The 15399-nt window shown below is 37.1% G+C and overlaps 3 protein-coding genes across 3 annotated transcripts; all 3 read left to right on the forward strand.

Annotated features, from left to right (window-relative positions):
- The first annotated feature begins 894 nt into the window (after positions 1-894).
- On the forward strand, positions 895-3130 carry LOC114522255 (uncharacterized mitochondrial protein AtMg00810-like). The gene is made up of 2 exons (XM_028542901.1): positions 895-1111; positions 1700-3130. The coding sequence occupies exons 1-2, from the start codon at positions 955-957 to the stop codon at positions 2716-2718; spliced, it is 1176 nt and encodes a 391-aa protein (XP_028398702.1). The 5' UTR covers positions 895-954; the 3' UTR covers positions 2719-3130.
- A 636-nt stretch (positions 3131-3766) lies between these two features.
- Positions 3767-8187, forward strand: LOC114522257 (ras-related protein Rab-1A). Its single transcript, XM_028542904.1, has 7 exons — positions 3767-3910; positions 4068-4140; positions 4281-4328; positions 4517-4564; positions 5537-5632; positions 6028-6159; positions 6567-8187. Exons 1-7 carry the CDS (start codon positions 3888-3890, stop codon positions 6762-6764), a joined length of 618 nt encoding a protein of 205 aa, XP_028398705.1. The 5' UTR covers positions 3767-3887; the 3' UTR covers positions 6765-8187.
- A 614-nt stretch (positions 8188-8801) lies between these two features.
- LOC114522208 (protein MEMO1-like) lies at positions 8802-14865 on the forward strand. The gene is made up of 9 exons (XM_028542841.1): positions 8802-8936; positions 9081-9162; positions 10007-10075; positions 10176-10288; positions 10416-10527; positions 10701-10843; positions 12738-12814; positions 13098-13202; positions 14052-14865. Exons 1-9 carry the CDS (start codon positions 8888-8890, stop codon positions 14190-14192), a joined length of 891 nt encoding a protein of 296 aa, XP_028398642.1. The 5' UTR covers positions 8802-8887; the 3' UTR covers positions 14193-14865.
- Positions 14866-15399: the final 534 nt, after the last annotated feature.

Genomic DNA, 15399 nt, shown 5'->3' on the forward strand with positions numbered 1-15399 from the left:
TCTTCTTCGTGTAACAATGCTACCTCCATTAATGAGTGGCACAGGATTTTAGGCCATTGTAACTTTGGAGATGTGCGTAAATTAGAGCAGGTAGTCAAAGGTATGAAAATCATAGACCACAGCGAGAAAGATTGTGAAGTATGCATTCAAGGAAAGATGTGTCAGAATAGAAACCGAGAGCCAGATCAGAGAGCTAAAGCACCTTTAGATTTTGTCCACTGTGACTTGGCAGGGCCAATTGAGCCCGTTGCCAGAGACGGATTTAAATATGCATTGTCTTTTATAGACGATTATACAGGTATCAACATGATATATTCTTAAAGCGAAAGAGCGACACTTTAGAAGCCACAGAAAAATTTTTGGCCGATGTTGCGCCTTATGGTAAAGTTAAAAGGATACGAAGCGATAATGGTGGTGAGTTTACGAGTCAAGAATTTAAATCTCTCTTACGAAAGCAGTCAATAAGACACGAGACGAGTGCCCCGTATTCCCCTCACCAAAATGGAACTGCAGAAAGAGCGTGGCGAAGCCTTTTTAGCATGGCTAGGTGCTTGCTATTGGAGGCAAAACTACCAAAACGGTTGTGGACCTACGCTGTGATGGCTTCGGCCTACATAAGAAATAGATGCTTCAACCAACGCTTAGAGAAGACACCATTTGAGGCGTTGACAGGTAAGAAACCAAATTTAAATAATATGCATGTATTCGGCACAACATGCTATGCTTTTTGCAGAACACCAAGAAAATAGACGCAAAGAGCCGTAAAGGTATATTTATAGGGTACGACAGAGGTAGCCCATCTTATTTGATATACTATCCGGAATTAGACAAGATAGAAAAGGTACGTTGTGTCAAATTCATTGACAACTTCCAAGGCAAAGACAAAAACTCAACGATCTTGATGAGTTTGTACCCGACAGAAAACCTTCGAGTACTAGCAATGAAAACCCCAAAATGCCGAGTACAGTTGAGGAGAGCTCGAATAATCTCGAAACAATCAGCGAAAATGTAACAAACAACACCGAGGTGATTGCCGAGGGAGATAGGTATCCAACAAGAGTTCGCAATAAGCCAAATTATTTCGATCAAAGCAAATTAGATGACACATTAGGTGAGAATGTTAATTACACTGTTGATTATTGCTATAGAGTTGCGAACATTCCAGTGTGCTATAAACAAGCACTTGAGTTGCCTGAGGCAAACAAATGGCAAAAGGCAATGGAAATTGAGATGAAAGCGTTGACAGATAATGACACTTTTGATTTAGTACCGCGACCTAAGGATAGACAGGTAGTGGGGGCAAAGTGGGTTTACACTATAAAAACAAATCAAGAGGGAGAGGAAAAATATAAAGCTAGATTTGTAGCGAAAGGGTATTCTCAAGTTTCAGATATAGATTACCAAGAAACATTTGCACCAACTGCACGCATGAGTTCGATCCGAATGTTATTACAACGTGCCGTGCAAAACGACATGATTATTCACCAAATGGATGTGAAAACAGCATACCTTAATGCGCCAATTGACTGCGAAATATATATAGAACAACCTGAAGGTTTTGAAAAGCGAAGTAATAGCGGTGAAACGTTAGTTTGTAAGCTGAAAAAGTCGCTATATGGTCTAAAACAAAGCGGCAGGAATTGGAATAATCTACTCCATCAATATTTGATTAACGAAAACTTTATTCAATCTCTTGCAGATCCATGTGTGTATGTGCGTACAATAGATGATGAACGATGTGTGATCGTAATCGTTTGGGTCGACGATATCATAATCGCCTCGAGTGATTCAAATTCACTACAGAGCGTGAAAAAGTCTCTTAAAGAAAGGTTTAAAATGACCGACCTAGGGATTCTAAAATGGTTTTTAGGCACTGAATTTCAATGCAGTGAAAACACAATTAAAATGAATCAAACCCGGTACATTGAAAAGATTCTTGAGAAATTCAAAATGACCTATTGTAAGCCAAAGCCGACGCCGTGTGAGTTAGGAGTAGACAAAGTTTTGGAAGTGGAATCTCCTGAAATGGAGGACCCCGGGCTTTATAGAGCTATAGTAGGTAGTCTCATATATGTAATGACTGGCACTAGGCCAGATCTGTGTTACATCGTGACAAAATTGGCACAGAAAATGTCAAAACCAACCCAGGCAGATTTAACTAAGGCAAAGCACGTTTTGAGATATCTAAAAGGTACTTCAAAATTTGGTCTAACGTTCACAAAGTCCATTAACCCCCTCATTCTTCAAGGTTTTTGCGATTCAGATTGGGGAGCATCTATCGCAGATAGACGGAGTATAACAGGATACAACTATCAACTAGCGCAAAAGGGACCGTTGATATCATGGAAGAGCCGCAAACAGCCGACAGTGGCACTATCCACCTGTGAAGCGGAATATATTGCATTGACAAACGCGATGCAAGAAGCAAAATTTCTGAAACAACTCTGCATCGACATGAAGGTAAGTATACATGAAGGTAAGGCTTTCATAAAGATAGATAACCAGGGAGCGATGAATCTGGCGAAGAATCCTATTCATCATCAGAGAACAAAACATATAGACATCAGGTACCATTTCATTAGGGAAGAAGTGAAGGAAGGACGAGTTAGTTTAGAGTACGTTTCAACAGAGGAAAATATTGCAGACATATTTACAAAGCCAGCCAGTAAAATAAAATTAGAAAAATTTAAAGAGACCATATTAGGTAAGTATACATAGGTTCATAATTGCGCATATAATTTTAAAGCGATGGCCCGCCCTGCTGCACGCCATCAAATAAATAATTTACTATAGAACATAAAGAGCAAGTGGGGGTGTTAAAGTATGCTCTATTATATTCCAAATATTCCAATATATATGTATCAATCAACTGTAAATAGATTTAATTTAGATTTATGAGTGATCAAATGATTCCATAGATTCCATAGATGCAAGTGTAGTAAATGTTTCTTTAATGAAAGCCAAATATGGTAACCAAATGTAAAATGAAATGTTATCCGCCCTAAAGAGATTATCATGTAACCACTTATATATAGATGTAATTTTCCTTGTATACATCAGAGTGAATAAAACTGTGTAACCCTAAAGTTGTGCTGTGAATATAAAGGAGTGGCAAATGGCTACCCAAAACTCAACAGCTGCGACTGTAATAAAATATCTAATTCAACACATACATTATCAGTTGAATCAACATTGCTTGGGGGAAGGCGGGGGGTAGTATATAAGCGATATTAAACGGAAATATGTGGTATTTTTCGCTTGCATATCATATGTCTAAGTAATATGTACACGTTCACACTGTCTTCCTTATTGATGACATCGGATAGTAATTGACAAAAGTGGTAATAAGAAAAGTGGTAATACTATATGGATCCTGGTAAAGCCTGTTCACATTAATGACATTACCAAAATCTTGTCCCAGGTCAGGTCCAGGCCACCTTCTGCTGTTGGCCTGGGTTTTGTGACCTAGACCAGGACCAGGCCTAGAAGACAGGTCTAGGCCGGATAAACAACGTTCAAATCTAGGCCTAGGCCCGGTAAAAGGCCCGGTAAAAAGGCCCGGTCCTCCCGAAAAAGTACCTTCCTATGTCCGGTGATCTGGTGTAACCGTGGTATCAGTTATTGCTGACTTATTAAAGATGAATTTATTGATATGCGTATGATAATATAGGATATTCAAAACTACGTGCCTTTTGTGTCATCGTGTACTCCTGTTTATCCCTCGGTAGCCGATACTGGTCCTCTTTGTTCTCCAGTATCCCCAAGAGTGACGAAGACCCGTGAGCGAACACGTCACTGCACCGGTAGAGGCAGCTCTACAGTTGCCCTGAATTGATAGAGCAAATCGACTATTACTTCGTTATTTATCAGGCTTTTTTCACCATAATATGTCCACAATGAATCCCGAATAGTAAGTATCATTTCTTTGTGAAAATATAACCGTTTTCGTCCGTAAAATGACACATTCACACGTCGCGATTTACGGCGTTTCAAGCCAAGTGTGTCGTAATAGGAACTGTAGTCGTCTTTGTCGTGCTTTAGTAATTTGTTGTAATTCTTTCGTTTAGTGACTACCTTTTTAAACTATTACTTATCGGAGACTCGGGGGTAGGAAAAAGCTGTTTATTACTACGATTTGCGGTGAGTATTGTTGATCTATTTTGTCTCGCCGTCAAAGCACAAAGCCGTCGAAAGAATTTCACAGCCATACAGGCGTAGTCGATGACTTTCGCTTTGTATTAGCTGTTTTGAAGCCTAAAATAGCTTTTATTGCCTTCTAGGACGATACGTATACGGAAAGTTATATCAGTACTATTGGGGTCGACTTTGTGAGTAAATCAGCACTAGTTCCTAGTCCGAACATGCCAAAGTCACTTCAGGAAAAGGAAGAATTTCTATTATTAAATTAAAGCATTTTTGCATTTCGACATGTATATCGCTAAGTACTTTTGAAAACAACATGCATTCCTTTTTATCTATACCAACCAATTGTTCTTTTTATTTTTTATTTGTGTAGAAAATAAGGACCATAGAGTTGGATGGTAAAACGATAAAATTACAAATTGTAAGTGCGCTAATATACATCTCGTTTGACTGTCCACAAATGACAAATGTCTCACAAAAGCTTGAACAGCACAGGCCACAATTTTAAATTATTCAACAAGTTTTCCTTTTTTTAAGCCTGTGTTACTATGGCTTACAATCTTGTACAATACATAGAATGTACATATTTGCTAATGATTGGACTGCTACATGTTCTTATATTTCTTCTTGCTTGCCTGATTCCCAATTAGAGTTGTAATTAGTGTCACATGATCTGGCAATATTAATTCCCTATTTACCTGGCGAGTGTTTGGTCTAAACTATTTGGTAATACATGGAAGGCTTGTGTTTCATGCGGTTTGCTTGCACCTGCTCAAAGCAATCACGATCCACCTTCCTTTCGGTGTGCAGTTGTCCGCTTCCTGTCCAAACAAGTTTTTGTGAGAGTGAAATACTCAGATTAGCTGAGTTTGGGCTGGACTTTGCCAGGTCGAAACAAGATTCACTTGCAGAGAATGTGATTAACAGGTGTTTCCATCCATAAACACCTACAATTATTCTCTTAAGAAGAGGTGGCTAATAACCTGGATTGTATAATGACCTGTTTAGTTAAGTGGCCACACCTTCCCATTGACAAGTAAAATTATCATGCATTGTATTAAGATGATGGAAAGACTAAAATGACAGCATGCATATTGGATTCCATGGTGACAGAAATTGTGTACATAGACTTGCATATGCTTAATTTGTGTGGAAAAATGGATGTTTTTATAACTAGAGCAAGCTTTCTGCCATATCATTGCCTTCATATTATTTACATTTCATCAAATCCCCAATTACAAAGTCTTACTTATACAGAAGTAAAGTACTAAACTTTATTGAAATTATATAGGTGTAAATTTAGTTCTACAACTGTCACACTTGTACTGAAAGGTTGACCTGGAAAAAGGAGTGTGTGAATTTACATATTTACCTATTTTGTTATATGTTACAGTGGGACACCGCAGGCCAGGAACGTTTTAGAACAATAACGTCAAGTTACTATCGAGGAGCACATGGAATTATTATTGTGTATGATGTTACAGATCAGGTTTGTAGCACTTGTTGAGTAAAATCACTGTTCATGAATGATTTAGAATAATTATCCCTTGTTATACCAGAAGTCCTGGACTCCAGAATTCTAAAATAGGATGTCAAACTTTGGAGAGTGTTTAAAAAGATTGGAAGGGGCTGCTTTCATTAAGAATAATGCCTAAACCTTAAAAATTTACAGAATTTAAGGAATTTACATTAAAGTACCGCCCCTCAAAGATGCACATTCAAATGCAATACAGGCATGTGATAGAGTGAATTAATGCTATTTTCAAAGAGATTTCCAGGTTTTTAAGTTTAATTCAAAAAGCTGAGTGGCGAGTAGATTACTTTTCCTGTAGATGATAGGAAACCATGATCTCTAGCCAGTAATGACCCAATTTATGCTTTCAGGAATCTTTTAACAATGTGAAACAGTGGCTGCAAGAAATAGACCGTTACGCGTGCGAGAATGTTAACAAACTACTCGTAGGGAATAAGTGCGATCTAACTACGAAGAAAGTTGTTGACTTCACAACAGCAAAGGTTAGTGTGGACTTGCTGTGTATCATCAGGGGGAATCATAAGTGAAATAAATGAAACAGACATGTAATTTACCACAAGGTGTAAGGGAGCTTGTTAGATTTAAGTGTGCAGACAAATGTTTGGATTCTCTGTGGGAGGACTTGTATTTAGGAGAATGCATTAGATGTATCAAAGGAAACCCATTGAAATTTATTTCAGTTGAACCTGTATTAGAAAGGCCTCCTTAAGAATTGCATGCATTGACTGCATTACATATTATATGGTTTACTGCTCAATGCTGGTCATGACCAGAAAATACCAAAATATTTTAGGTTTTTTAAATGCCGTAAATTTTAGAGGACACCCGCTGCTAATATGAGCCCGCAAGACATTTCGCTAATTTAGACACCAACGTTATTTTCTCGCAGGAATTCGCCGACCAGTTAGCCGTACCCTTCCTCGAGACGAGCGCGAAAAACGCGACGAATGTCGAGCAAGCTTTCATGACGATGGCTGCTGAGATAAAGAACAGGATGGGCCCGCCCGCGGCGTCCGTGACAGGCCAGAACAGTAACGTGAAAATAACCAGTACCCCGGTGAAACAGGGCGGCGGTGGGTGTTGCTAACTGAGATACACATCATTGATTTAGAGACTACAATAATATGACGAATAACCCTTAATTGAACGCTGAAGAAACGCATAGTTATATACCGTTCCATCGTCGTCCTCATCACGTGATTTACGGGATTACTACATATTGCCATGGATTGCAAAATTAAAGGGGAACTCGTTACAACAGTACGCATGCGTCGAGATTACATCGAAATTTGAAACTTTAATTTGTTTGTAGGATACCTCTTTGTAATAGTTCGTTTGTTTGATATTATATTATAGCAATGGTATGTATATGATGTAGTCACGCGCTCGTTTCGTGTTTCCCCTTGTTAATGTCTGGGGTGGAAAAAATAATTACATGACGTATACCATCCGAACGACCGCACGTCTAAATGCTAGATGGCGGCATGTCGATCAACAATTTTATTTCACAATGTTTGTTGTGTGACGTATGTCTTATGCTGAATGGCTTTCCTGTTGACGAGTTACGTTCTCCGAATGTTGTCCTATTTTTGTCGATTTAAACGGAAAGATAGACGTTCTTTCGACTTCGTTATTCATGTGGTCTTATACAAAAAGGAGATTACTTATTTATCGTACTCTTTACTTTAGATAACTAACTTATAAGTTCGTCCTGTGATAGCCTTCAGATTCGCTTTTGTTTTTGATCGGCATGCTGCAATCTTTTTGTTTCAGCGAATTCGTGAGGTTCGCCATTTTTTTTTCGATCAGAGAATGTCTGAATAACCTTATTATTAAAAAACTTCAAATTATAACATATGATTTGTCACTTTTGAAATTAAAATAGGGAAAAGCTTTTGTTGTAGTAATTAATTTGAGATCGCAGCATTTCGACTTCGCATATTATTGTTAGTTTCAAATTATAGCCATATCACATGTTAATGACTCTTGAAAGTTTTGCATGAAGTGCTGTCAATTTTAGGCCATTAATTAAATCCCGTAAATTAATAAACCTCTGCGCATTCCAGCTAGCCTGTGCACTGACCTATATATCTTTCCAGATATGCGTATGATTCCAGTCACTCGATTTTGACGATCAAATTTTTTAAAACTCTTTAAATCCTGCATTATGATTAGCTAGATGCGCCATTGATCTATATATAGTCCCGTAAAGTACGAAAAAGAATAGCCGTTGTATCTCTCACATTACTCACTGTAATCACATTTCTTCCACCTCTGACAGTAGCGCTTTATTTTGTATATTGAAACTTGTATTAGTCATTTTCCAGCAAATTTATATGTAATATAGCAAGGCAAGCATGCGCTAGTGTTTAGATAAACACAAAGTCGTTGATTCTGAGATGGCCTTCGGTTCAGTGTTCGGTTCTCTATGAGCGCATATTAGACAAATGTAGTTTTCTTATTTTATTCATTTGAGATTAGTTTATGATTAAAGCGAATTCGAAATGAAATTTGTTCAACCTCGTGTTCAACTCTTGTGTACATTTTTAAATAGAAAAACAGCCCGGTCAATGTCGTTACGTCATACTGTAGGCCCGTTTACACTTGCAATTTATGCTGCGATTTTCCACCTTTGATAGATATGAACTAGTGAATTAGTTACGGACGTTCAAAGAGTAGCTCGTACACATACGAGTATCCGTAACTTATTACCCGTTCACATCTACCAAAAGAAGAAAATCGCAAGAAAAAAATATTAAATATTACAGATTAAATTTACATCATCATTACACTAAAAGACGACAATCAATATGATACATCATAGCAAATTTTGCAATAAAGAGCGAGTCATTGTGAAAACTAGCAAGAAAACAATATTCCTAAAAGCTCTGACTATTCATTGATGCGCAAAAAGCTCGTCAAATTTCGCAAATTCGGTGAGTCGCGCCGTTGAATTTTATACTTTATACGTTTTTGTTGCTTATGTGTTGCTGTTATGACTACAAAAAATAAATATCAGAAATACCATAAAATTTATCGGAAATACTAGAAATCTAGAACACTAATTTCGCCGAGCAATCAAAGGGGACTGGGTGCCGGTCAATAACAGTGGTCAATAATTGGCTATTCATTCAACAGTCTGTTACATTAAATTATTTGTGATTGTTTTGTTCGAAAACTCTATCACAATTTTCATTTTTTTTCGTCAAAATGTCTGCGAGAAATGCATCTCATGCGGGAAATTGGTACCCCCGCGACAGTAAGTAGTTTAAAGTTTTTCTTAGCTGAATATTCACGCGTTTTTAGTTGACTTATTGAACAATCTTGAGACCTTAGTTAGTCTGAAGTGAGTGTGTGTGACCTTCTCGTTGTTTATGTCAACAATTTTCGTTCTCTATTGTAGAGAAAGAGCTGTCAGATAAGCTGGAAGGCTGGCTATCGGGTGCGAGTCGTGTGAATTGTCCTGTCAAAGCTGTAATTGCTCCGTAAGTAGTTGATCGCAAAAGATCGTAGACGTATTTATATAGTAGACGTATTCTTATAAATAGAAAGGTCTTTAATTAATAGTTGTTTATTAAAGTTTAACATAAATATTTGTGAAAATGTTACATTGTATTAATCTATGTTGAGTGAACATGTTGAACGAAGTTAAAATGAGTCTAACATTTTCAGCCAATATCAGGCAAAAGAAATGGGATACACAATATACTTTTATGTAATATTGAGTGTTATTGTCAAACAATTCCGTGTTGAGTGTGGGAATTAAAACCTCTCATGGTGAATTAACACCTTTATTCTAAAAAAACAATTCTAAAATGAAGGCTGTGTAGGCAAAGACACTTAGGACAGTAGATAGGGGTGATCCTATAGATCATCCTATCATGCATGGTTATATATCTATTCAATATACTCACCAAGTCCCCTCTTCTATTGAAATGCTTTAAGGGTTGGTATAAAAGTAGGAATTTCTAAGATTAAGATAATTATTATTAGAAGTGTAGACCCTGTGAACAGTTTCCAATGTTCAGAGTGCATTGGGACTCCAATTAATTGTACTGTCGTACCATCTCAAAAATTATCATGCGCTCATGCAGTACTACTTACCTCTGATATATGCTTTATGTTATCAACCATTTCTGTGTATTATGGTACATTTTATCATTCATCAAAAGTATATGAAAAAAGATTTTGAAATACTAAAAAATATCAATCTTCAATTCTAAGTTAAATAACATTTTTAATAACAGGTCCAAAAACTAATATTAATTTCATGCAACTTCCTCTCTGCAACTTTGGTTAAATGAATTTAATTTGTTTAATCTATTTCAGGCACGCTGGGTACTCTTACTGTGGTGCGGTCGGAGCTTATTCTTATAAGCAGTTTGATCCACGAACTATGTGAGTTAATATAAGCAGTTTTATCCACAATATATGTGCTAGTTCCACAAAGATTTCTTTTAATTGAATCTGACTGGATTTCAAATTCATTCTTTTGTAGAAAGAGGATATTTATACTTGGCCCATCACATCATGTGTACTTACCTGGCTGTGCTGTGTCTGGAACTTCATTCTATAACACACCATTGTATAACTTGAAAATTGATACCAAAGGTAATGGTAATTATATTATTTCCAAGTTGTTTGTGCAATTTGACTTGGGATTATTCTTCAAGTTGTCCATTAAAACTTGTGGCCGTTGGTTGTATTAAGGTATATTTCATCCATCTTTTTAATTCAGTAAACGAAGAACTTACATCAAGCGGTTTGTTTGAGGTCATGAATATAAACACCGATGAAGATGAACACAGCATTGAAATGCAACTACCATATATTGCTAAAGTTATGGAAGGGTTGGTCAATTTCCAAATGAAAATTCATTTAATTTCTTATAAAAAGATTTGGTGGTGTATGCATATAATACTACCTGAAAGCTATATTATGCAAAATTTGATTGGTTTGATTGAGTTCTTACATAAAAGTTTTGTGGTATGAAATGTCTAAAGTAGGCCTTTTTTTCTTTCAGATGTCCGCATGAATTCACAATAGTACCTATTCTGGTTGGTTCATTATCAACCCAGAAAGAAAAAGAGTATGGTCAATTCTTCAGTAAATATCTTGGTGATCCAGATAATTTTTTTGTAATATCCTCAGATTTTTGTCATTGGGGTTAGTAAATCTTAGAATAATAGGTTACTGCATGTATGTTAATTCATAGACATGCTATGTCCAGGTTATTCAAGCGAAAAGTATCGAGAGTAGTATCACTAGACTGTTCTTCATGCCTACTCACCATGTTCAGCATTTACTAGTACTTAACTAACTGGGCTGGCTGCACGAGAGAAACAAAAATTAAGCCATAGACCGTGGAAACGTGGGGATTGGGGAGCTTTAAACCTTTTTGGCGGCAAAAATTATTGAAAAAAGTTATAGCGTTAGAGTTATTTACGTTAAGATAAAATTTTACTGAGGAGTTCTATTTAGGACCTAGCCTCTCCCCCGGTATATATTGGATTGAAATTAGTTATGTTCAGTACATATGTTTTGCCAAAATAAAAAAAAACAGAGACAAAAAGGACAAGCATTTGACCATTAAAACAGCGTGGTTATCCATGTCAAAATATTTGACATCATAACCAAAGCATGGTTGTATTTTCCGGTATATTCGACCATGGTCGAGAACACCGTTTTCCCGCCATATTCGATGCTTGCAAGTTGCAACTTTATATAGATAGGTGTTTGTATATGAGCACCAAACATGCTTGAAACTTTACATAGGCCCAGCATTTGACCATTAAAACAGCGTGATTATCCATGGTCGAGTATACCGTTTCCGGCACGTTCGCCATGGTCGAGTATACCGTTTTCCGGCCATATTCCATGCTTGCAAGTTGACACTTTATGCAGGATGTTTGTATATGAGCACCAAACATGCTTGAAACTTTACATAGGCCCAGCATTTGACCATTAAAACAGCGTGATTATCCATGGTCGAGTATACCGTTTCCGGCACATTCGACCATGGTCGAGTATACCGTTTTCCGGCCATATTCCATGCTTGCAAGTTGACACTTTATGCAGGATGTTTGTATATGAGCACCAAACATGCTTGAAACTTTACATAGCACCAGAATTAGACCATTTAACCTGCGTGGTTATCCATATCAAAATATTTGACATCATAACCAAAGCATGGTTATATTGTTTAATGTTTGTATATGAGCACGAAGCATGATTGCAACTTACATAGGACAAGCATTTGACCATTAAAACAGCGTGGTTATCCATATCAAAATATTTGACATCATAACCAAAGCATGGTTATATTGTTTAATGTTTGCATATGGGCACGAAACATGCTTGCAACTTTCCATAGGAACAGCATTTGACGATTAAAACGGCGTGGCCGGAATTAGACCATGGTCGAGTGTATCATTTTCCGGTATATTCGACCATGGTCGAATGTACCATTTTCCAGTATATTCGACCATGGTCGAGTATACCGTTTTCCGGCACATTCGACCATGGTCGAGTATACCGTTTTCCGGCCATATTCGATGCTTGCAAGTTGCAACTTTATGCAGCATGTTTGTATATGAGCACCAAACATGCTTGAAACTTTACATAGCACCAGAATTTGACCATTTAACCTGCGTGGTTATCCATATCAAAATATTTGACATCATAACCAAAGCATGGTTATATTGTTTAATGTTTGTATATGAGCGCCAAACATGCTGGAAACTTTACATAGCACCAGAATTAGACCATTTAACCTGCGTGGTTATCCATATCAAAATATTGGACATCTTAACCAAAGCATGATTATATTGTTTAATGTTTGTACATGAGCGCCGAACATGCTGGAAACTTTACAAAGTATCTACTATTTCCCAATAATCCTTAAATTGAGAGGCATTTGTGGCCATTTCAGAGGCCTATTGGCTATGTTATTTCAAAATTTTCTCTAGCAGGCGCGCGGTTCCGCATGTATATAGGCAAAATCCCACAATAGTAAAAAATTTAAAGTAGCCTAGTAAAGTAATTTTTTTTTCTACTTTAGGCAAAAGATTTCGATTCACACATCATGATAAAAAGAACAGGCATATCTATCAGTCAATAGAGGCGTTAGATAGAATGGTATGAATGAGACTTGGGATCACCTTAGTGTAGATGACTAGTGACTATAGACTCTAACTCAGCCAAAAATACTAGTGCATGTTTGACCAAAGCCAGATCACTTGTCTTGACTCAAAATGATACAAACAACTTGTTATTTGACATTGACTCAGGCATAAGGACATCCATGTGAAAAGCTTGCATGTCCAGCCAACCTTATTAATAACCTAACAATGTATACCTGATCCCTCTTGTGACTGTATAACATGACGTTTCTGATTATGCTTGGGATCTTTCGCCTTAGGGAATGGACCTTATCGAACAGCTTCAAGCACAAGAGTTTGTAGATTATTTAAAGAAATACGGAAATACAATATGTGGACGACATCCTATTGCTTTATTCCTATTTGTAAGTAGATATCTTGATTGGATCATTATGGGACTGTAGTGTTAACTGTAGTGTGCATGTATAGTCGATTGAATTTGTTCACAAGAAGAAGCTCATTTATAACTCTGTCAGTCATTTTACACTATAAGAGTATATTATTTACGTTTGTTATAATCATTCTGACTAATCATTCTGTAGTGTTAACTGTAGTGTGCATGTATAGTCGATTGAATTTGTTTGTTCACAAGAAGAGACTCATATATAACTCTGTCAGACATTTTACACCATAAGAGTATATTATTTACGTTTGTTATAATCATTCTGACCCGTTATAATTGAATTCTGAGTGTCATCTGTGAATTTTCATGGTGTTTGAAGGCAGGTTAGGTGTGTGCATGTCTGTTGTAAGCATAGAGACTGAAATGTTAGGCAATATGCAACGATATCTCTTTACAAAATGATTGGACCCTAGGCAGGTGCAATATAAAACATTATATTGCGGTCATTGGTGCACGATCTTATGCCTGAGTGTATGATTGGATGGCGTTTTCGCGCCTGCAAGCAAAGCATATACCCAATATCGTCCCTATAATATTGTCCTGTTTCGTTCCCAGATATACCCCCATCACCCTATATTCTTGCCCATCGGTCCTATAGGGATTCCATCGTAATGGCAAACTTCGGGGGAACAGAAATGTTTAAGGAAAAGGGGATAGTATGTGTAAGCAGGGGATAGTATGTGTAAGCAGGGCATAATATGTGTGAAGTGGCCTTACTGTTTACTCCCTATTCTGTGGTTGTACACCAACAATTAAGATCGATTCTGTCTCAAATTTTCCTTCATTTCTTGAAATCATCTCTTCATTTCAGGCAGTGGAATCGTTACACCAGTCTAATGGTCCGTCGCCAAAGTATTCATTCAAGTTCCTAAACTACGCGCAATCGAACAGTTGCCAATCGATGGGCGACAGCTCCGTGAGCTACGCTGCTGGTGTGCTGATGAGACATTAGTAAAAAAAACTCGCGTTACGTGGACACTGATCTTAATTTTCTCTGGACCACAAAACGGTGCTTCGTTGCTTCCCAAAACCACTGCATGCCATAATCATAACAGAGTGTTTGAATTTTTAAGAAAGGCAAGTTTGCGGGGACGCAACGCGGCGATGCGAGGGAAAGGTGGCAGATTAGGGGGCACTTCTGTAGCGGTGCATAATAAAGAATGTTTCCACAACATTGTCTGTTGAACTTCGTTTCGTCGTGTTTTCTATTTCCAAAATAAAATCTCTGGGAGATTTTCACCAGACGATTGTGGAAAAAAAGTCTTTAGTAAATATTGATTTTTATATTATTATATTTGAGTAAATATTTCAAGCCATTTTCAGCATGTTAACGCATTTAGAACATTTTCTAAAGTCAATTTCGCTAAGTAAGGGAGTACCCCTTCTAAATGTGTTAACGTGCTGAAAATGGCTTCAAATATTTAGTAAGATATTTAATATCTTTGTTTTGGGCATATTTGGTTTGTTTTTGAAACATTGAAAAAGTCCTCAATTTCGGCCAAAAAAGTTAGGGTACCCTTGCAATAGTACGCTAAGGGGGTCGAACCCCTACCATTTTGGCCAAAATTGACGACTTTTGAAAATGTTCTTAAAATCTGTTAATATCCTGAAAATAGCTTCAAATATTTACTAAGACTAATATCTTTGGTTTTTGAGCTTACTTTGGTTTCTTTTTGCAACATGCATGAAAAAGTCCTCAATTTTAGCCAAAATGGTAAGGGTAATTTCTTGTCTGTTTTTGAAGCATTGAAAAAGTCGTCAATTTTACTACCATGAGTTTTTCACGCTAATTTTTTTTTGCATTGCCAGAGCTTGAAACATTCGTCCTTGGGTTCAGAGACCAGGGTCTTAACCACTAGACCACCACATCATTTGTCGAAAGCTATCGTTCTTTACTTGACTAAATCCTTTTCGAAGAATTTTAAATGAACAAGACGCCTGCATGTTTTCGCACTAATTCCGGCGTGCCGCGCACTTGCCAGCCTTCTGAACATAAACTCAATATAGTACTCATTTAGATGCCTTGCGAACCTAAATGTTTTTTGACATTATATTCAGAAGACAGAAGCACATCGTACTTTAAAAAGGAAAGAAGTCTAAAAATGTAATGACGTTCACTTTGTCTTACACTTTGGGATTCGCGCTTTTATTAAAAGCTT

This window comes from Dendronephthya gigantea, unplaced genomic scaffold (genome assembly GCF_004324835.1).
Source record: "Dendronephthya gigantea isolate DGI-Jeju-01 unplaced genomic scaffold, DenGig_1.0 000022F, whole genome shotgun sequence".
Classification (NCBI taxonomy): domain Eukaryota; kingdom Metazoa; phylum Cnidaria; class Anthozoa; order Malacalcyonacea; family Nephtheidae; genus Dendronephthya; species Dendronephthya gigantea.